Source organism: Thermobia domestica, chromosome 12 (assembly GCF_964235325.1).
Source record: "Thermobia domestica chromosome 12, izTheDome1.hap1.1, whole genome shotgun sequence".
Taxonomy (NCBI): Eukaryota; Metazoa; Arthropoda; class Insecta; order Zygentoma; family Lepismatidae; genus Thermobia; species Thermobia domestica.
In genome coordinates this window covers 120,669,052-120,692,875 of record NC_137465.1, presented here as the reverse complement: position 1 = coordinate 120,692,875, position 23,824 = coordinate 120,669,052, and the positions used below count along the sequence as shown (strand labels likewise).

Sequence of the window (23,824 nt, the reverse complement as noted above, 5' to 3'; positions counted from 1 at the left end):
AGGTTGATCTATACTTTTCTTCTTATCTTGGTGTCAGGAATCACCTCCCAAACGTTGTTGGTGTTGTTTTGAAACAGCCTGTATATATACATGAGATACTATGATGATAGTCTCTAATATATTTTAAACAACACGTTTCGATGTATCACATTTAGAAATGCTTGTGTTTACAACATGAAACTTAGAAACATTACAACAAGATGCACTTAACATTATTCTGATCGTTATTTGAGCAATCCTTGTAGAAAGATAATATGGTTTAATATTCAATAAAAACTAGTGACTCAGTGTGAGCAAATCTCTAATTATTGCTGATATATTAGAAATAAGATACAAAATCGAAGAGATACTATTAATAGTAAAGCATGCAGTTTCGGAGTATTGTAAATTACAATTTGTGAAAAAGTATTTAAATTGTCTGTCTAATATAATGAATTATATGTATTTTTTATTACTCAAGATGCCCACGAAAGAGATACAGAAACGGAAATAAATGCTGATGAGATTTTGGCCGATGGTCTCGTCTTTCGAGATAAGAAAAGCCCTAAAGAACAAACGCAACTGGAAGTCGCAATCGGCGATGGAATGGAATTTACTATTCATGGTAAGTATGAATTCTTTTGTCATACATACCGAGATCCACTAGAAAATGTTCAGCATTGGGATGGTGTAGTACTGTGTATTTGCACATGATGCATATCTGATATACGTAATGTCTGTTTCATTCAGGGTCGCGATACAACACTCTCTATGATTCAGATCACTTGTGTGGGACAGAACAGGTGTTCATTGAAGTGTTTCTAACGCATATTTTGTGTATGTGTCTCAGAGTACACGAGTAGTAGGCACACTGGATGCACAGAGAATGTCTGAATAATGTTACGCGTAACTGGATAATTTACACCGTTTACCTAGCTTGTTATGGTCACTAAGTCTAGGAGGTTCAAGTGAGCAGGTCATATAGCAAGAATACAAAAAAAGAAAAAAAAAATGAACACTGACAAAATTTTTTACTGGAAACCCAATCGGAAAAACAACTAGGCTGCAGATAGAAAGACAATACTAACATGGATCTCGCAATAAATAGGAATACAAGGTAGAAACTGGATTCAGTTGGTTAAGGATAATAGTCAATGGAGATCTTTTGTTAACACGGCATTGAATCATCAAGTTTCATAGGACGTACAGTTAGTAAATAGCTGGATAATCGGATAATTGGAGGAAGTCCAAGTCATGACAAGTAGAGAGTTAATATTCGAAATACCTTTAGTTTATGATTGTGAAGAAGATTCCAGATGATGGGAAATATTTGAGGGTAGTATGAAGGTGGTCGTCTACGTGCTACAACCCAAGCCGTCCACGACAGCATCGATTCTAGCTAGAGATCTCACAGAAGCTTCTGGGATGCATCTATTTTGACCGATATCGAATCAGTGGCTGCACCAACTTGTTCTGTATGCAAGGCGACCCGTGAGCTGAAATTCTCTCACATAATTGCACTGTCATACACGTTTTATATGATTTACTATCCAGCGTACTTGGACATAAAACAGTGCCGTACAATTTTCTTCACAGATAAATCTAAGTTTAGTCTGGAAACTGATTGTCAGTGTTTGCGCATCCGACGCATGCGGAGACAGTTAATCACCACAACCTAAGAATCTTATAGAAAGGGGTGGTTTGTTATGCAAGTGCCAGAGCTTCTGTTTCGGAAGGAAGCATTTTCGGGCATTAATATTACTGCATGTGTTTCAGAATAGATGGTGAGTACTTCCAGTTAATTGTCCGTAGCCAAACTCCCTCTATAAAAATTGTTGCGGAAGTACCTTAGGATTCTGAAACATGAATTTTTGTATAGGGCACATATTAGTTCCTAAGTGAAATCTTCACCCGACTGCGGTAGATTCAATAGTATTGGAACTATGGACCTTTAAAGTTCATTTTTCCATGTTTTCGGCAGTCTATAACTCTGAAAGGAAGCATTTGTACACCCAGGTTGGTCTATACTTTTTGTTTTATCTTGGTGTCAGGAATCACCTCCAAAACGTTGTCGGTGTTGTTTTGAAACACCTTGTATATCTATGTATGTATGTATTGGGGTTAATGAACTATATCAACAAACTGAAAGAGATAATTGCTCGTAAGATTTTCATATGGATCTGTCGGGAGAAGTACATAGTTTCAGAGCTATAGGCGTCCAAAATCATGGAAATACCACATTTTAATACGTGTTGTACTCCCAAAAAAATTCTCAGATATACTTTGAATTGAAGGTAGGTCCAAAGTAGGCAAAAGGCAAGAATTGGTAGCAGTGAACATGCAATGCTTCGCCGGGAAGTCGGAAGTGTTAGGGCCGCAAGCACCACGGTCCCTCGTGTTCAAAATAACGCGTGCTGCGATGTTTTGTTTCACATTTATACGTGAAAAAACGTGAAATATACCACGGCAAAATACATCGCAACACAGGGAACCATTGATCTGGCTGTTCTAACACTTCCGGCTTCCCGCCGAAACATTTCGTGTCCACTGCTATTAAGGCTTACCTTATGTCTACTTTGAACCCTCTGCAGAATCCCTTGAGCATTCATTGCACATTAATGAAATGTGCATTTTTGGATAGCATATGCGTGACTTCTTTAGCGTTGATATAGACCACTATTTCATAGTTTCTCGAATTTGAAATAACACGTGTTGAATGTGGCATTTCCACAATTTCGGACACCCCTAGCTCTAAAACTATACACTTCTCCCCACAAATCCGTATGAAAATTTTTACTATCAATTACATCTTTGAGTTTGTCAATATAGTTCATTAACCCTATATATATATCTGTGCATTTTTAATATTAGTAACAATAATATAGTTGATGTATATCATGATAATACAGATAATAGTAATCTTAATGACCGTTTTAGTAAGCTTGCTATTTCCTTCGTTAGGTCATATCAATACTCTTCATATCCTATCATACGATTATCGTTATGCACCTTCATTATGGTAGAGTACTATTTGTTTAGGCATTATCATCTTTGATTGATTAGACAATATTCTCTGATCTTATGCTTAGAGATGCATCGTTCTTCATATGATTAAAAAAAATAATCACCTATCTCATTAATTGTACAGTCAGTCTCCTGTGCTAAAATTGTTTAGATTAATAACTTTCAGTTCAAAAGGAAATGTCTGTATATTCGCCGTTTTATTCTTGTTCACAATAACGAAGAAAATATGAAATAGTATCAGATTTTGAACTTTGTATCACTTTGGTCTTATATATAAAAATAATTCAATATCTTTGAGATATTGTTAAACCAAACGTAGCGACTTTCTACCATTCTCAATTGCCATTTGTGTGTCTGGCTGCTCGTCTGCTTGTTCCACAATAACTCTCATAAAAGAGAGTTGGCAGTGTGTATACTTTGTTCCGAGCTTCCAAATTTGGCTTGTTGTTTATAGTTTATATCATTCTGTTGAGTACAAATTCACCACAACTTCAACATCATGTTTCAAAGGAAATTCCGTTAAAAAAAAAGAAAGAAAAAAAAATGACTTTCATGTAGAAAGACTTATGTTTTGTTTTCTTGGAAAAGTACTGTTGGCAAACTAATTGAATGACTGAAAACCATAACGAACACTTTGATTAAACTTGAAAAATAAATTCTTAAGAAAGTTCATGTGGTGAAGAGATCTAAGAAGAATACTGTTGTTTGCCAGACATATAATAGTTTATAATTGCACTTTTTCTCATCCAAGTTTAAACTCGTTTTTCTCGAAAATAAGATTTGTGCACTTACACTGTTATGGCTTTTATCCATTCAATTGAAGAATGACACACAGTGTCTGAAAAACTACATTGTTTGATAGTACTTTCAAACTAATAGATCGTCACGAACTGAAATTTTATTATTATGAATGCTTCGATGATCGGAAACCAGTGTGACCTACTATCATGTCACTAATCCGTAACTGATAGGTTAAAATTAGAATAAAATATATGAACTGTTCTTGTGTGTCATTCTCTGATTAAATTTGCAAGATAGAAGGTATGAAAGATAGTATAATTCAACAGAAAGGTAGCTTGTAAATTTCTTTCGTAGCTAAGATACAAGTAGATACCACTTAATTTGTGGAATTAAAGATCAACTTAGAAGATTCTTAAATGAAAGTAGGCAATGAAATTTAGAAAGAACCAGAAAGATAATTTCATTTCATTGTCAAAGAAAATATTTGGTCTGAATTTCCAAATGTCTTTTTACTCTTTCTAATATATTTATTGATATATGACTACCATGTCCGTTGTTTTTCCTGTAGTTTAGAAAAATAAATCTTAGACAAGAATCTTAGAAAGGAATCTTAAGTCTTGTCTACATAATCATCACTTTAAAAAAGTATTTAGTAAGCTACTATAAAACTAAAAACGTATTTATTTTAGTAGTTTTCATCTATTTCTACTCTAGTGTTGTGTTGATTATTCTATTAGCTTGACTAAAATAATATATTCGCCTATTATCTTATATACACATCAAAAATTCTTAGTAAATGATTGTCTTTCACTAACTCTAATTTTCAATATATGGATTTTGAGAAGTTCTAGGCTTTAAGAGTACTGTTTCTTGTCAATTGACTACTTTAGCTATGAGTTTTTGGCTTAAATACATCATCATTATCACTATTATTATTATTATACCTGCTGTTACTAAACCCCAAGTGAGATATATCAGTTATAGCACGGTTAACCTCATTGTTTGGACATTGCCTATGTCTTTAATACTATTTAGCAACTGTAAGTAGTCATTCCTTCTTTTTTTAACCTATCTAATATTCTCCATTCTTCTTCATCCATATTCGAAAGGCTTAAAATTGTTTTACATTAGTTTCTTTTTTTACATTAGTTTTATATTAGTTTATGGTTCTGCACAATACTTTCCCTGTTTTTTTAAACAAAATAAAAAAAACTAAGTTTCTGACTTACAAAATACGCTTCTTCACTTTACAAATGCTCCCTTAACAATTCCTGTTCTCGTTTTCATGTCTCATTTATACTTCATGTCTTCACTGCATGATTTAATAGACTAAACCAAATAATGTTGTTTTAAAAATTTAAAATATCGTTCTTGAATTAAAATAATGATAACATTTTCTTTTTCTTTCAAGACCATCTAACTACCAAATTGAAAAAGGGAAAGTTAGCCATGAATAACACCAAGGCCATTGCAAACTCAATCAAAGATAGTCTTCAAGATAATAGAATTGAGAATGATCTGCTGAAGAGAAGGCCAGAAGAAGATGCAATAAGGTACTGTATAATACTACAACACCAATACAATCTGGCACATTATGTTAACATTAATTAACAGTCACCTTTACTGTGTCCTGGGAATTCTAAATGATTACGTATAAAGACTAACATACTAGTTTGTTTTTATTTTACCATCGATAAGTTGTGAGTTATTGTGTGTAATGATCAACATTTCAATAATTTATTGTAAATTTTAGTGTTTAGTGTGAAAAAGGAGTAAGTTGAATCAAATTATATATATGGAACCGAAGGTCTTCACTATTGAAACTACTGAGATCAAAGGTCTTCACTACTGCAGTGCAGTAGCGGCTTTTGAGTGAAATCACATCGATAGAAATCAAACTTTAATTGCTACAAACTAAGGAAATCTAATATATATAGTAGAATTGAGGAATGTTTTTTTTTTTTTTTAACTTAATAATTGCAGAAAAGAAACTTTCTCAGAAAATGCCTTTTCAAAATATTGTATTACAATATTAGAGCTAAAATATGAAAATTGCACCATAGAATACTATTGCAAGAAGTAATTTGATTCAGGAAGATATGCGCAACTACCTGATTAATATTATTAAGAAAAAAAAATTCAATTTGACAATTTGAGTGATTGTCAAGTTCGAAAAAATAATCCCTCAATTAGTACAATAAGTGAGTTTTGTTTTCTGACTTTATAGAAATGAAAGTTTGGTTTTTACTGATTTAACTTCAGTCATTAGTTCCGATCATGCTAACTATTAATCTTTTCACTGCTGACATACACATGGTCTTAGCATATTGAAGTTTTTCAATTTCTGGCAAACGACCTACTATTGATGCAGATTATTTACAATAATCATAATTTCAGAAAAAAGTATGTTTTTTTATGAGGATAATTCCTTCAAAATATTTAAAGAGAGTTCACATACTGTTTTAGATTAGCAACACATGATAGGGTTGAACTTCAGAAATATCTATGTGAATTCAACAGGACTCTTTTGAAGATTAATCATATTACTATTGCGTTCTGAGTAGAACATGGTTGGATATTTTGAAATAGTTTTTCATGCTTGTTTAACATATTGTCCCTATTTATACAACGTGTTCAATTGAAAGAATCCCTATGGTAGATAATGTTCAAGAAATGTTTATATACTTTCCTAACTACAAAATATATTAGAAATTACATCCGTCCATTTGAACACATGTGTTCACACGTTTTATGATGTCCTTATTCATTCTGTGTAGTATTTGAGATTCAATATCATAGGTTATTTGAATGATGTTTGTCTTCAACTGCAGAATAACATGTGGATTTCTTAAAACATTATTGCTGTCAAATACTACCATCAGAAAAAGTCTGCATTAGTTAGATCTGGGTATCTTGCGAGCCGTAGTTCTGTGAAAAATAATCCAGTCAAAAAAGGTCAAAAGTGTAATGCGCTATATGACAATAAAAATTATTCTGACACAACACACATTTGTTGAGAATAAACCACTCACTATTAGCTCATCAAGCACATGTGCACCTACTTCATTTCGCTCCACCACCACCTTACGCAGGCTTCGCTGCCAAGCTGACGCAGACAGCTGAGTTACATGCCAGTGTTAGAACAATATATAAGAAAATTTAATACAAATATTAACTTTTACATAGACGAGCCTCATTTAAATTGAACATCCTGTATATCTTCATGTTGATAAAATTAGCATACTGTCCCGTAGCTGCTGGAAAATGCTTGTCTCTCATTTAATTTATTATTTTCTTCAGCAACAAATCTTACGGAAGCCACAAGAACCGTCCATTCAAGGATGACAGCCACAAGGGTAGTGCAGAAACGTTAGATGGAGAAGAGAAGAAAGACGCAAGTAAGGAGGACTTAGAACAAGATGAAGGTAAAATACTATCTCTAACTTTTCTTATTTCTATACTTTTGTTTAGATAAGTATTACCAAGAAACAAAGAATAAAGAAAAGCTCATTGAAATAAATTTATGGAGAGTTATGTGAAAAAAATAAATAAAACATTCTTGCAATCAGTCTGAAAAAAACAAGTTTAGATCCCTTTCACACATTGGTAGTCTTGGTTTCTGTCTTCGTACTCCTAGCACTATCCATGTCTAGTCTGTGGAACTATTTTATTTAGGAAAAACGTAACTCACAGATTAAAATGACAATCTTGAATGAATGCTTTAATTTTTAGAAAGAGGAAGAACTTAGGTGAAAATGACAATCTTGCATAGATGCTTCAAGTTTTAGGACCAGGAAGAAGTTACTTTAAAATGACAATTTTGAATTGATGCTTTATATTTAGAAAGAAGAAGAATATAGCTTAAAATGGCAATATTGATTGGATGTTTTAATTTTTACAAAGAAGAAGAAGTTACGTGAAAATGGTACTCTTGAGTGGATACTGAAACATAAATGCGAAAAAGAAGTGGTACTTTTGTGCTCAAGATCATTATAATTTTTAGTTTGTTTGCAATTAAATGCAACTTCAATATTTGCATTTGAAAACAATTGAAGATTACTTGGTAGTGAAACAAAAGAAAAGTCAAAATAAGAATAGTGAAACAGGAATATTTGAGAATACAATATCAAGGTAAAAACGGGAACGTAACTAAGAAGAATATCGTCTTTCGTTGAATTTGCATCCCTCGCAAAAGGCAACATAGTGGGGCAGAACCCTTCGAGAAAGTGAAAAAATATTTCAGGAGTGGCTACCAATATTCTATTTGCTGGCTACCAATATTCTATTTGGCATGTAGTTAGTATATGAATGTTTGAACCTAAAATCCCCGGGACAAATTTTTCTAACCCTCTATCATCAAGTGATGATGTCATCAAAATTGTGTCAAAAAAAAACTGTAAATAATAAATAAAGGGGTAACTAAAGACGCAAAAATCAACATCTTTGTTTTCAAATAAATAAACAATAAAGCATGAACATGTTCGGTGTAAAGATAAAGCTTACTCTTAACCAGTGGCGGATCCAGGAATGAGGCGCGGGGGAGCCGCTAAGGAAACATATTTTATTATTTTTTTTACAATATTATTTACCTCAGAGGGAGCTTCGTTTTTCCCGGACAAATCTAATTTATCTTTAGATTATCTAATTTATCATTGATAAAATTTAGCAATGAGTGGTAAAATTGATTCTCAAAATGTAAGCTACATTTAGTGAGTCAAATATAAAAAAAGGTCCGTAATCTATTTCTCAGATTTATACCAATTCACGAAAATCTTTAATTCGCCCTTTCTTAAGAATCTTCCCTCACATCAATGTGGCCCATTAATGTCGAAATTGAATGCATTAGTACATATAGTATGAAGTCAATGGAAGTTATAAAAATATAATTAGGTGACCTTGGTGTATCAAATCATTGGTACTACTGCATATCAGACTTCAATCAACCGAAGTATACATAGAAATATATTACTACTACTATTTTTTTAAAAATTAAATTTTAAATTCTTCTGAAACACTTTGAAAAATTCTATCAGTTAGTTTTGATTGTTAAAGTATCATCTATGTAACATGTAAGTATTTATAACATTTAAATGTATATTGAAATTAAAATAAAAGCATATATTAGAGTTTCAATTACAATATAAACTTTGAAATCATATTACCATGAGGCTAAACATACACTTATCACATCAGTATTTAGTATTAAATGTCATTATCTAAGCACTGGCCTTCACAGGAACACAACAGTGAGAAGGTAAATTGTTACTTGTACATTTACACGATACACATTGCTTATGACAGTGGCAGAAGACAAGTTCTTGGCAATCACGAGAAATATCTGGAAGCGTCATCCACCATTTTTCTCCATCCCCATTCTGCAGGTTGTGGTAGCTAATATTGTGACAGTAAATATTTATTCCATATTTAACATTGAATTGCTGCTCGTTTACAATATTGTTTAAGAGCATCTTGTGTAGGAGGAATATTTTCAATTGCTTGCCTGCACTCATTGACACTTGTAAGAGTAGAATAGCGATCATACATAAGAGTAACAAATCTTTTTTTCAAATGTAACACACTATCCTCTAAGTATGTTTCATTCATATGCAGCTGATCAAATGCAATGCTAACATCTCTAAAAGACATCCATGCATCCCAGGCTTTTCGTTTTCCAATGCCGCAAAAGCTTGATACTGTGTCATATCCTGTAAATGAGTGAAAAGCCGGTAGGTTCATTTGTAAATCAATGTCCAATTTGTTACAGAATTCATGATTGGGAAGCAATTGTTTATTTTTTTCTATACCATACTCAATCCACAGTTCTTACTTATTATTCTGAATTTTTCCAAAAGTTGCAATGGATAAATCAATTACATCGGAGTATACAGTTCTTATAATTATTATTGAATGTCCATTGTCTGCAGCATTTGTTGTGTGAAGAAATACTCGGCTATCAGCTTCTTCGTGGGGAGCATGGAATTATAGCACTCACATCAATGTCTTTTGGTTCTGTTTTAACAAATTTATCATAGTACACAGAAGTTGCTTTCCTTCAAAATCACATTGCATAAATTCTTCTACCAAACAGTGAAAAAGCTGCTGTTTGTTTTCATTTAGAAGCAGGAATTTGATGAAACTTTTGGGAATTATTGTGGACATTAGTTACATTAGTATGAATACCATTTCCACTGCCCCTTAAAATACCGATCGAACACAACATCAACTCTATCAACTTTGCTAAAAAGACAATAAATGTGTTTCTTGAATACGTTTTCGATATGATCTGCAAAACATCTGGAAAATTCTGGTTTCAATATGTGAACCATAGCTGGCCCATCGATTTTGTACGTAGTAGCATCTAAGTCATTGCCTTTTCCTTCCATTGAAGTGGAATAATCACATTCACCTAAGATGCGTTTCTATATATCTAATTTGTTGTTTGTCTTCCTAAGTAATTCATTCTCAAAAATGTGTGGTGAATAGGCTTTATTTTCGTGTGAGAAAACTGCAGATACATCACCTTTTATGTTTTGACAAGCCACATACGTTCTGAAAAATAAACTTAAATCAGCCTGTAAATTTTTTTATTTTGTTCTTTCCTTTCGATTTCCCCTTCTTTGCTATACCAAAAATGTCAATATTATTTCTAGGTATGATTTTGTGGATTGAAACCTGGCATTGTATAAGACAGTGCAGTATACTACCATTGCATTGTTTGATCCCTACTTCATGAATTTCTTTCACAGCTGTTACTGCGTCCTCATTCATAAGCACTTTTGTATCACTTACAGTAACTGGTTCGTGATTTTCATTGGTCTCAAAAACTGATATCACTTCATTAACATTATTAAGGAATCTTTTGTTGAATGAAACCGTATCTTCATGATGTTGATTTTGCAAGCGTTTACTTGAGAGTCAACCCGACTGTATCTTCAAATTCTAATATCAATTGAGTATATGAGGACCTGCCACCATCTACTGCAGCAAGGCACTTTTATTACCAAGAATAATGGCTTCAGGTGGTTTTTTACAAACTTATTATTCTGCTCATGAAATTGGTTATCTGAAACTGCTGAAAATGGTGATCCTTTCCAAGAACTGGTAAGGTGACTAGATAGAAATGCATTGTGGACATGAGGATGTCTTACTGGAATTTCTTGTAATGTATTAACGCAAACAGACAACCATCTGGAATAATGAATTGCATGTAGATCAAAGGTCCATGGACACAAGTCTTTCGAAGAGTTTAGAAAAGTGTAAAATTAGAGGTACAAATACTGAACACAAGTTGTAAGAGAAGTAATTCATAACCATATTCTAATATCGAAATATCACCGACTCAGCAGCTCTTTCTTTGATCCAGGATTCAATGTCTTTAGTTGTATCTTCAGAAGTTGTACCACAATAATTCTGGTACGCTTTCTTTTGCAAACAAAACAAGGCACATAGGGTAATTTCATTAGCATATCTTGCTCTCTTAACATGACCTCTAAGAAATATGACTCTGCGATACCAAAGCTTGGAAAATTAGCACGTATCAATACTTCAGTCCAACCGCTTTTAAGCCGCAATTTTCCAAGACTTTTGAGTACCATAACTTCAGTGTATAGGACTACCATTATAAGTAGAACTTTTTCACCGTATTTTTTTGGATATCGCCACTGCAACTGTTTTTCTATTACATATACAGGTTGATAAGCACTTATTAACGGGTGTTTGACTTTCCTTTAATTTAGATGTTGCCTTCATAACAACGTTCATTAAGTGACTTACCATTGCGGAGTGTCTTATCATTTCTTTTCTCAAAAATGGAAGTACTGTAGAGTGAAACATTTTTTGACAGCGGAATTTTTCTTCTCGTGAAACTAAGCAAATGAAACATGCATTTCCTTCGTGCTTTGATTTCCATTATGTGCTAATTCTAGACCTACCAATGATAGAAGAAACAGTTCTCTTGGTTTGGGTGTTGGACCTTCATCGTAACGATGTAGATTAACCGTTGACAGTAACGGATCACTTTTCATTTTAGTCACTGAAGGGATAGTTGTGTAGGATCGAAGTAAATGGGAGACAATTTTACTGTCACAATATTTAATGTTCAATTGGATAGACTTATCAACTTCCAAAAATAACATTAGAGATAAAATTTGCTCCTGTATTTTGAGCTCATAATTTTTTATTACCAGGTAGCCATATTGGCCATCATATTGGATTTATAGGCGATTGTGTGAGAATCTGTCATTGTAACATTTAAACTTGTAATCAATTATGTTTACATCTCATTATGAGCTACATGACACGAAAATGCATTGGAGTTCATATTGTGAAGAATCGCTTTATTATTATTATTATTATTATTATTATTATTATTATTATTATTATTATTATTATTATTATTATTACTGTTTTTGACACCATTTTGATGATTCATACAGGAGGTAGGAGACGTAGAAAAATTTGTGTCTCGGGTTTTTTAGATTTAGGTATTAATACACTAACTGTATTTTAAATGGCATGTTGGTAGCCAGATGTGAAACATTTTCTGACTCTTCTATCCTACTAAGAGCCAAAAGTTACCGAAAATTCAGGTTAAAAAAAAGACGTATTCAGATAAATATTTTATTTTAATCATTATTACACATTGATATGCAATTACGGAAACCGAAAATGAATACATTAACATTTTATGAAGAGTATACTTAGAATGAAACTTAAATTGCAGAATTTTGCTTGTTATGTATATGAATCGCTGCTCATTATTAGAAGTACCAGTGTAAGCAGTGGGACGTTCAAAGTACAAGGAAATCAAGGACAATTACTAAAGTTATTAGGCTACCAATTAGAAAGAGAGAGACATAAAGCTTATACACCATGCTTAAATACGTGCACATGGAAAAGTGAATACTGTTTTTTTTAAATTATAAGAATTATTTACAATCAGATAGAGATCTTAAATATGAAATATGTCTAAAACGACCAAAAGTGGACCTGATTACTTTGTGTACTGAACGTGCTATACCTGTAAAGAGTAAGCTGGGAAAAACGCCACTGAAATCAAAGTCACTATTGTGATCGATGTTGCTACTACTATCCTCTTCTTGTGATTGACATTCATCATAGTTTCATAAAGTCATCCTACTTCATCAAAATTATGCCTGAGTATTTCCCAAAGATATGTACATTATAATGTAAAAATATCCGGCCTTTTTCTCACAATTTTGCATCCATTTATTTTTATGCTATTATTATTATTATTATTATTATTATTATTATTATTATTATTATTATTATTATTATTATTATTATTATTATTATTATTATTTTGATTTATAATAGGGAACAACATTTCTACAACTTTGACAAACAGAATTGTATCTGCACAAAGTGTTTTATTAGATTACTATGTTTTAAAATGAAAGCGAACTCTTGTTCTTAAAATTCTAAACATTTCAATAACTTTTGAGATTTAGAAGGCCTCACTAAAGTTTCTTATAAAGTTTTCGTACACAAAATATTAAACAATATACATTGTAGTGAATACTGTTTAAACAACATTGGTTTCAAAGTGATAAGTGTAGGAGACATTCTGCTAAATGTAATTTTAAGATGACTATTTTATTTTATTGTTTGTTCGGCTGTTCGTTTTTAATCAGATTTAAAGACCTTGAACATTTAACAACGTGACAAAGTGATACTGATATATGATACAGGACTTAAAACACTTAAAATTTTCTGCGTCTTCTGTTGTTGAGACTAGATAACGTAATTAGATTATTTGTGTACACTATTAAGCTGTGCACTATTAAATGAATCATATATTACTTTCCTACTATAATACGCCATTTTGAGATTCTTGGTCTCTTTTCTTAGAACTCGAAGAGGGAGAAGGAGGTGAGGAGGGGATCCTGGATGGAGAAGAAAGGATTTTGGATGCTGGAACAGAAGATGTCATGCTAGCTGATTACCCTGCTGACTGTTGTCCCGATCATTGCTATAAACGCTTCCCCATTTTGGCTGGTGATGAAGATTCTCCTTTCTGGCAAGGTTGGGCAAACCTTCGACTTAAAACCTTCCAGCTCATTGAAAATAAATATTTTGAGACTGCTGTCATTACTTTAATTCTTCTTAGCAGTTTAGCCTTGGTAAATATAAACATTTTCTCTCTTATATCGATTAATATGAATATAGTTTCAATGATACAAAATCAAATAAATACATTTCTTGGATTTTAATTCAATTTGGTTTAATATCGAAACATATCAATATGGAGAATGAAACACTGTTTTTTAACGTTAGGATTAAAATAAAATAAAATAACTTAAAATGCCAAGAAATGTGTTTATGTTACGTTTACCTTCTGTGTTGTATCAAGTAGCTATAATGTTTAGGAGGCAAAGATAGTTTCAAATGTGTTAAATTCTGATCAGAGAAATGGAAAGAAGTTAGTGAGAATAATAGCAAAAATTATATTATTATTATTATTATTGAAATTATGGAAGGATTCTAACTAAACTTCATCATTAACGATACAGCTGTAGAAAGAGACATACTCAACTCTATCTGTTTTCCATAAATTATCTCAGTAATCAGAATATCTCCATTTTAGTAGGTTAGAGGTTTTTACTATTTACAGCTTAAGAAGGATATTGAGTAATGTTTTTATTCCAGCTCCATCTCAAAGATTTGTTTTAGGATTTATGCATTGAAAAGGAACATGTAAACTATAAAATCTACATTATTTTCCATCGTTGTCAGTAGTAGTTATTAACTGTGGTTCAAATTTATCGTAAATATTGCTTTAGTAATGTATTGGAGAACGCATATACATGACTGGGGATTTAACTGCCTTCCGTACAATAAATAATTCGAGTATATTAAATGCGTGTATGGTATTGAGCAAACCTTGTAATTTAAAACAAGGAGATTAAAAACAAGACATTCGTGTACAATTGAAAATACTGGTTCATATATACTACCTTTCTTCGTCACTAGAAAGTGTTACCATAATTAATGATTTTGGAAACATAAAATATTAGTTAATTTTTTTGCTCTCTTCCTTCTCGTATATATATATATATATATATATATATATATATATATATAATCAAATTGAAAAACGCACTTTTTCCCTTTGAGAATAAATCAAAAAATGGAACGTGGTTTATACGCGGATACAGAGAATGTGATTATTTCAAATTAAATACATTTTCCTGCTTTTGTTTTCTTTAATTTTTATCTTGTTTCCTTACGGTATGCAACAGTTTTACAAACACCTGCAGTTTAGGGCCGTATGCATAGTTATTCTACGGGTTACTTGTTGGCAACTTAAGGGGCACTTAAATAGAGATCTTCTATAGGGCCAAACAATCCAGCAACATACCCGTAACTCAAGGGCTTGACTGCGAATGCTTTGGTGCACCTCTTGCTAGCCCGCAATAGTTTTTGTTGTTATATAAAATGGTTATGCTTTATGCAAACCAAGTATTTGAATATATTAGTTCATTTATCGATTTTATTGAACAACTTAAGCGATAATACGATTATACCTTTTTGGATAGCAAATAATTTAAAAATATATGCTGAATCATACAGTAAGATTGGAAACGTTTTACTTCCGCTAGTGAAAATATTGGAAACATAATCAGGAAATGGACTAATAAATTCTACCTGAAATAAAACAGTCGAGTGCTCTTACTTTACAGTATGGGAAATTCGTATAGATTAAGCATTACGAAGTCAAATTGATACAACACTTGAAATCACATTTTATTGTGAAAATATTATCCACCAGCTGTGGACACAGTATAATATGGTGGTTAACGTATATGCCATGAAACAATAAATGGCAGATGTCACGAAACTGTGCTTCTTTACCAATAGAAGCTAATTTTGCATTTATTCTGCTTCGGAGCAGGGTGAAACTTGAGGGATTGCGCGGGGTTTCGTCTCCAGAAGCAGGCGTGTTAGCGATGGAGATATGCACATAATGGAATATAAGTACGAGAAATACTATGCACTTGTGCTAGGTGGTCCTGCATACTATTGGTTAGTAATGAGCCACACTTTCTAACATTATTTCTACGTTCACAGGTTATATACAGGTGTACACAGTGGTCGAAGTGAGACGGTATGCGATGGTATGCCATACCGCCTCTGGTTTTTCAGTAATGGGGACATACCGTCTCTGGTTTTTCAGTGATCAAGACAATATTTAAATAGAAGAAATGTTGAGTCAAAATTATAATAAAACATACCGCCTCTGCTTTTTTCCACTTCGAACACTGGGTGTGCATGAGTAACGATTATATCAAAACACTTGTAATTCAACTGTAGTGATCACGTAGCACAAGTTGGAGCGTATATTTCGTACTGGTCTTCGTTTATGCAAATACCCACCGTAGCTAATGTGCCCGCTCGCTACAAATGCACCTGGCTTGACCCTCCAGCTTCATTATGGCCTCAATCGTAATAGATGCAAAAACAACTTGTAGAGAACACCTTGCAAAGCTTAGTGCGTGGTTTTCGGATGTGTGGTTTTCATGTATATAGATATATGTATATTGTACACGAATTGGTTGATAGCACTATAGTAGAAGGCGGACAATAGTTTTTACTCTGCTTGCATATTATCTTGCCAAGAAAATGCTGTACAGTATTTATAAACATAATGTTTATGTCCTCCAAAAGTTAACCTGCACTGCCAAATGCAACTTTACCTATAAAATAGAACTCTCGAAGTACTAAGAGTCGATTTTGCCAAAAAGATGCTCTGTAGATAATTTATTTATAGTTGGATTTCTATTATAAATTTACGCCCTAACATGTTTACTATGTAACAAAACTTCATTATTCATTTTGCGAGTTAACAGATTTTACCTGAAAATTGAAAAAAAATAAAATACTGTATTTGTAATTAGCATTTATTTTTCAGATACATTTTTTTGTATTTCAACAATGTTATGAAAATTTCTTTCGTTTCTGTGTGTGGCATAAATTTAATTTTTGCAGTTTCTGCATGCGATGTTAACACTTTGTAGAGTATCAATGAGCTTCGGAACATTACCTTTAACTATTTTGGACAACATTTTAGTCTCACGCGAGGTGTATTTAGGCCAACCAGCCTTCAGGGTTAACCGTATCTAAAGGATCATTTTGAAAGTTATGTGCAACAAAATCAATGATAGGATTGAGGTATCTCTCAGATTCGGTTCGACTAGAAGGCCTCTACGGGATTAACTATGCATATGGCTCTAGTGACTCAGGAAAAGTAATTTGGATACATATTTTATTTACCGTTTAATAGTATGTTTGCTTTTTCTGAATGCATATGCACTACAGATATTCCAAGGTGCGCGTATGATTGTATATTTTAATTAATCGCTGTTAACTCCGCATATGTATATTTCTTGCTAAAATATAACTTTGTATATTTTTTAAAAAAATAATCTTTATAACATGCAAGGAAAATATTTTTTCTTCAAAATTAAGTACAGAAAATGGCGAGCGCCTCATACGTCAATGCGTCTTTTGTGCCGGCAAATACAATATTTACTTGATAGTTATGAAGATACTAGAGAAACTAAATAAACTCAGTCAGAAATTGAGGTTGTTATGATTTAATTCTTATTACCGTAGTAGAGAAAATATCTTTTTAAAATGAGCACGAGACAGAAAAAACAGAAGCCCGTCGTGTACCATATTGAGTATGATGAGACTGAAAGTTTTAAGTAGGCAATGTGTTACCGTTGACGAAATTGAAGGTTAAATAAGTGCCATTATTTCGTTTCTCCATTATGCTTTTTTCTTCATAACTGTCATATAAGTACCTTTAATTTTGATTTTCATGTGACTACGCTAACACATTGTACTAACCACACACACAGACACAGACACACACACACACAGACACACACACACACTAACAGCGAAGAGTTTGTAGAACTAGGTTAAATTTATTAGAAGATCCATATAATTATTTTTAGCATTATTTGAAGCAGATAGAGCATTTATTATTGTAATTATTTACGTTATAATGTCGAATTAATTTGAACATAGATTTTCTTGTCTGTCACAAACAGAATTTTATCATACACTGTTTCACTGGTATTTAATCTTTATCAGTTAGTAATGGATTTAAATTGTTTTAATTCCAGGCTTTGGAAGATGTCCATCTGAATAGTCGTCCTATCCTTCAAGATATCCTGTACTATATGGATAGGATATTTACTGTAATTTTCTTCATTGAAATGTTGGTTAAGTGGTTGGCGTTAGGATTTAAAACCTATTTCACGAATGCTTGGTGCTGGTTGGATTTCGTTATTGTAATGGTGAGTATAGTTGAGATTTATTTTTAAAAAAATACCTTTGAGTAGTATGCAACATGCATGAAGATTAAATATGTTTGTAATGATTTATATATATATATATACGTATATACATATGAAATGATTCTGTTTTGTTTGCAGTATTCTATTCTAGGTTTGGAAACCAAGGAGAAATGTCTATTGCAGATCTATATCTCTCTTTCTATAACAATAGGTATTCTTGTGTTGTGTATTATTAATTTAGTGCAATAATATCTAGTAGAAAACTCAGTAGTTTAGACAAAATGGTTAAAGCTGTTAAGAATAAATCTTAATATATATATTATTTAAGTTTCAGCTGTGTTAGCGTAATAATATTTTGTTTTATTTGGCGAATGCTAGTTTGATTGACTGTCACAGTGCTCTCGATGTCATAATCACACTTAAAAACGGAAATTATACAATTTTCTCTCTGTCCTGCAATTTATGAGATTTGAATCTTTTTTTGTTCTGGTATGTAGTAATTATTTGTAATTAAATAACATTTGCACGTAATTGTTCTTTATATTCTTTTCTTAGAATAGTAAAATATAAATAATATAGTAGCATATATTTCTGTTAATGAAACGCATGCCTATTTACAATGTTTAGTATTGAATTACAGATTGTTTCAAATGAATTGTTTGAATTTTATGTATCATTAATTCTCTGTAATCTTTCTACATTTGGTTTCATAAATAGAGATAGAATATAAGTTTCTTAGAATTTAACATTATACTAATTACATTTTTTGTTGCGTTACGTACACTTAATTACTACTAAAGTTCGTTGTTTCACAAAATACATTATTCTACGCTTTTGGGTTATTTTTTTAATACTTAAAATGAAATAATTCTTTTTTTATATTAATTTGTCTTTTAATTCCATCTTTTCCTTTCGTTTTTGTTTCATTAGCTTACGCATACTCCTTTAGAAAGAAATAGAAATATATAATTTCCGAACTTAAAACAAAAATAAAAAGATTGTCTAAAGTTTTAACATTCTTACGTTTGTAACTTACTATTAAATTATTAATACCTGGCAGCAATCTTAGCTCTATCTTCTACGCTGCATACGCCAGCCTTTTTCCGATTTTCAATGGATCAATTTCTGAAATCATAAATGGTAAACCTTACATTAGTAAACAGTATTACACGCCAGCAAGAGCTGATTCTAGTTTCTAGGGTAATCTAAATTAAAAATGGGGATTGAATTTACACCCACCCTGTATATTAAAACGAAATATATGATTGATAATTCAGTTATAAATATGTTTTTATTTTAATTTATTCTTTATAAATTCAAAGTTCCTTTGATTTTATTTAAGTTTTTTTTTTCAGATCTCAATCAATTAAATTTCAATTAATACTTGATTATGATTTTATATTTTCTCTTACTTATTTTTCTCTAATCTACAGTTTTTTTATTTTATTAATTAGTATTTATAGAAATTCTTCCATCATCGATGGCTCATTTGACACAAATCTAAAGCCTTCATTCACTTAGGTCTAACCTCTTCATTTACACGTGTTTCTCTCCGTGTCCGTGTCAAACTAGAAAAACTTATTGAAACTAATCTGGTAGTTTCCCGTTGTTTTCCATACGATAATGTCCGTGTCATTCAAGTTACTTTGACTACATATAATAACAATGTCAAGTTGCTTTCTAATCAGTATGACTTCCACCAACTTAACTACTGGAGGAACTGTCGTCTTTCTTTGAATATAATACCAATGTCAAGTAGCTGTTCTAATCAATATGACTTCCACCAACTTAACTACTGGAGGAACTGTCGTCTTTCTTAGAATACTCTTCGGCAAATTACTCTATAGGCCAATTCAATACAAACTTAAATATTGTATTTGTTCTTAAAATACTCTTGTTTCAATTTCCATCTTCCAAATCATGCAATGTGCTATTTTAAGTATTACACATGGTGTTATAATAATTTATCATAAAACATGAACTCCGAGTTTTTGTCGATTTTTCTTAAAATTTTATCAAGTTTATGAAGTTTCCCAACTGAAGTGAGAGTTTCTTTACCCTTGAAGAATAAATATTGTTCAAAAATTTACGTCATTTATAATATGATCTTGCATCCTTATTAAATTAACAGATTTCAATCATAGCGCATTGCTTTCTACTGTATCTGTAGTAATGATATTTTACAGATTCTTGTAAGCTCTAGATTTCGGAATTCATATATAAATTCATTCTGTTTTCTCGTGGCTAAATAATCTGGTAAAAACACTGAAAATTAGATCTCATGCTCTCATGTTAATCTGTATGACTATATATCGTCAGTGAAGTAAAGAAACATTAAGCACTAAGCAAACGTACGAAAATAAGTTAACACTTTTTTATATTCTCATTCTTTTTTACGTGTTGCGTCATTTGTTTGTGTATTGAAGTAAAGCATCCCTTGTACGTACCGAGGTTATATGAGATACAGAGCTGAATCCATACCACCGTAATGTAATGCTCTTCCACTGAAAATCATATCTGGGACTTAGCACACCAAAAGAGTGTATGCTAGCCATTAGATCAGCAGGGAGGGCTGCGAGTTGCATCATTTTGTTGTTGGTTTGTTACAAAAAGTCTTTCTCCATTTTTCCTCTTTCTTTGACCAACAGAAATATAGAAGAGCTACAGCACACACCAGCCGACCTGTTGCTTTTCTAATTCCTAAAGCTTTTATTAAATATTTTTCTGTGTTGTACAATTTGAAAATATATACTTCATCCTTACCTGCACTATCCTCTTGCTAAGTGACGTAACATTACACTTTTATGTTTGCCCTCTATCATATTATGTGAATTTATTAAAAACTAAATTAGTTAGTATTATTTATTTAGTTTTCAGTGACAAAAATGACATCATAATAAATTCAAAGTGGCTATAAGTTTTGTAGCATGCGTGCTGCTATTTGCTTGTCAACATTGTTGGTAAATATAAATTTTAGTGTAATTCCTTTTTATTTCAAGTATCCGTGGTTTTATATTGTTTTACTGTACTTGTCTATTTCTTTGTAGATGGATGATTAATGTTGCTAGTGAAGTACTGTTATAAGTGTTATAGAATATAAAACAGTAACCAATGTCTTATAAAAGTTAATAATTTGGGATTACATACCAAGGTGTAAAACAAGACTTAACAAATCTAGAAATATACAAATCAATTACTTAGTGTAATCTATCAAACTACTGCTTACGTATATATTACATGAATAATTGTATTTTAGCAAAGCCAATTAATGTGTATTTTGAAGTTTAGATTCCTATATCAATAGCACAAGAGAATGAATTAGTAATAAAAAATTCATTTAAGAACCTTTTGTTTTATTATTATTCACTTAAGAGTTTTAAGTGAAAAATATCCCAAAACTATGAGTTTATACATTTTGACAAAAAATTTAGCGAAAGAATTATTTTCTTTATACAAAATTATTAAATTCAACACATACTTACGTGTAATTGAAGATTTTTTGTTATATGGAGTAATTTTTGAAATACTGTCCCAGTAAAATTTTTGTTGTACCAATTATCAGTACATGATGATACTAGAAAAAAGTGCTATAAACTATTCATATGTAATGAACATGAATAAATGTGTTTAAATTTGCCATTGAGTTAGAAGAAATTCCTGTACGTGGGTATTTTTCAAGTAGTGCAATATGGCATTTTCTTCAACGTTCAAAACAGAAATAAATACAATAGGAATTCTGTTTCTTGTGATTACTATATACATACTAATATTTGTATTATAATTTTTATTATTGCTGAAACGAATATCGCATATTTGTTAATGTAAAACAATTATCAAGTCTACTTGATAAGTAATTAATATTAAAAAAAACTTAAGCTTATTTCAAGGCACTAAACATTGATAGATTGAGTTCATAAATGAAAACTAATCTACTTGAAATTTATTACTTTGCTTCTTTTTATTAAATTTTATGATGTTTTTAAGGATTTCTTTGAGATTTCTGTTGAATGTGTTATGGATGTTTTTTAAAGTGCCGAACAAAATTCAGAGCACACTCTGTAATGGTTTCTTCTTTTCTAAACCATTACTATTACTCTTGATATGCCAAGATTTTGAAAGTTAGTGTTGAAATTCAATTAACAGTAAAATTTTTGGTCAATATGTTCACGACCTGACAATGTTTGATGTAATTCGCCGAAATAAATTCCACGTGGATGTCTGATCTGTGATTTCTCTGATGGAAAGGATTCAACTGATGGGATCTGGTGAAAATCAAAAGAATAATCGCAAAAAGATGCACCGGCAAAAATTCTTGTAAAGAAAGCTATTCCTTCTGGCACGCAAATTCTTTTTCGTTGGTTTGTATTCCAACAAAATAACGATTTTTAAAATGCATTACGGTCATACGATAATAATTTACAGAGAGAAATAGAGGGGGAAAATGGGGAATGAATTAAATTAATAGAATTCCTTTCTCAGTTTCCTGATATTTTTACCATTGAACTCCTATATTCCCAGTTATTAAAGAACTGGGAGAGATTTTGCAGAATTCGTGAAGCAAGATTAAAGCTGAAAAATTTCAAAACAAATTGAATGGATATTTAGGTGATATCAAGTTATGAAAACTTTGGGTGGTATTGATGTTTCCGTACAAAATTTTCGTGAAATTTGGGTTCGTGGAAACTTACTATTTATTTCTATATCTTTCGCATTAAATCAAAGTTCCTTTGTACAATGTTTTGAGATAAAATACGTTTTTATTAGTGTGCTCAGACTTTTGTTCTGTAGTGTATATTGGTGTTGACAGTCAAAGCTTTTAATAAGATTTCTCAAAAGAAAAGAAAATGCAATACGAAAGGACATAGAGATAAGTTTAGTAAAAGCTTAATTGATTTTCACACTTACCAATAATGGTTGCAATTGGCCCATTGGAAATAAGAAAATAAATTTACTTATATTCAAGCACATTTAGCTTCTAAAGCCTGTAATTTAAAAACAAATAGCACAATAACTTGTACAGTGACTACTTGCGCGAAAATTTACTTTATAATTTCATGTAACTATTGTATTTTGTGGTTCAATGACACTGGTGTTTGCAATTAAAAGATCAAAGTTAGGTTTCCAAAGAATGAAATCATTCATTTATTAAGAATTAGAGAAGATAGGTACGAAAACAATTAAAGAAGGTTTGTATTTTCACCCTTATTTTTTTTATTTAGATTATGATTCGTGTCTATCACTGTCAAATGGATAAGTTATCAAATTTATAAATTATTAACTAATTTATAGTACTGCATGAGGGAATCTATTTTTTTTTTAATTTTAAAAAATATATATATTTATAGAAAGCTTATACAACAATTAGTCTCATAGAAAGTAAAATAAGAAAGTAATTATGAAATAGGAAAGTATTTGGTAGCTTCCCTTCTCAATCCATTTACATAGCTGATTTATACCTTGGTAACTCTAAATCATTCAGTCTTTAAAAATATAAGTAAAACATTGTTTACTTTAAATGGTGATTAATTTTAACTCACTTCAAACTTAGGTATCTGATGTTTCTTTTTGTTGTGTTGTACATATTGTACTTGAAAATCATTTGTATAACGTTTGATGAAAACGCCAAATTAGATTTTCAAAAAATAATTTTATATTTTGTTTACTTATTAGTATTATAATTATTCAAACCAGCAACATCTGGATGCCTAAGTGTTTCTTTCAAGTGCTATTAATAAATTTTCCTCATACCATAT

At 31.4% G+C, this 23,824-nt stretch overlaps 1 protein-coding gene and 1 long non-coding RNA gene across 25 annotated transcripts in view; one reads left to right on the top strand and one right to left on the bottom strand.

The window, feature by feature from the left end:
- The window catches only part of LOC145666609 (uncharacterized), a 118,867-nt gene extending 95,052 nt beyond the window's left edge, over positions 1-23,815 (bottom strand). Inside the window, exon 1 of the long non-coding RNA XR_014127793.1 lies at positions 19,125-23,815. This is a non-coding gene — a long non-coding RNA (uncharacterized LOC145666609). The remainder of the gene's footprint in view (positions 1-19,124) is intronic.
- The window catches only part of para (sodium voltage-gated channel paralytic), a 651,733-nt gene that overhangs the window by 592,814 nt on the left and 35,095 nt on the right, over positions 1-23,824 (top strand). For all 24 annotated transcript variants that reach the window (XM_081734028.1, XM_081734020.1, XM_081734025.1 and 21 more), the window contains 5 exons: positions 461-604; positions 5,156-5,297; positions 7,045-7,169; positions 13,615-13,886; positions 17,898-18,071. In XM_081734028.1, coding sequence (XP_081590154.1) covers positions 461-604; positions 5,156-5,297; positions 7,045-7,169; positions 13,615-13,886; positions 17,898-18,071 — 857 coding nt within the window. The remainder of the gene's footprint in view (positions 1-460; positions 605-5,155; positions 5,298-7,044; positions 7,170-13,614; positions 13,887-17,897; positions 18,072-23,824) is intronic.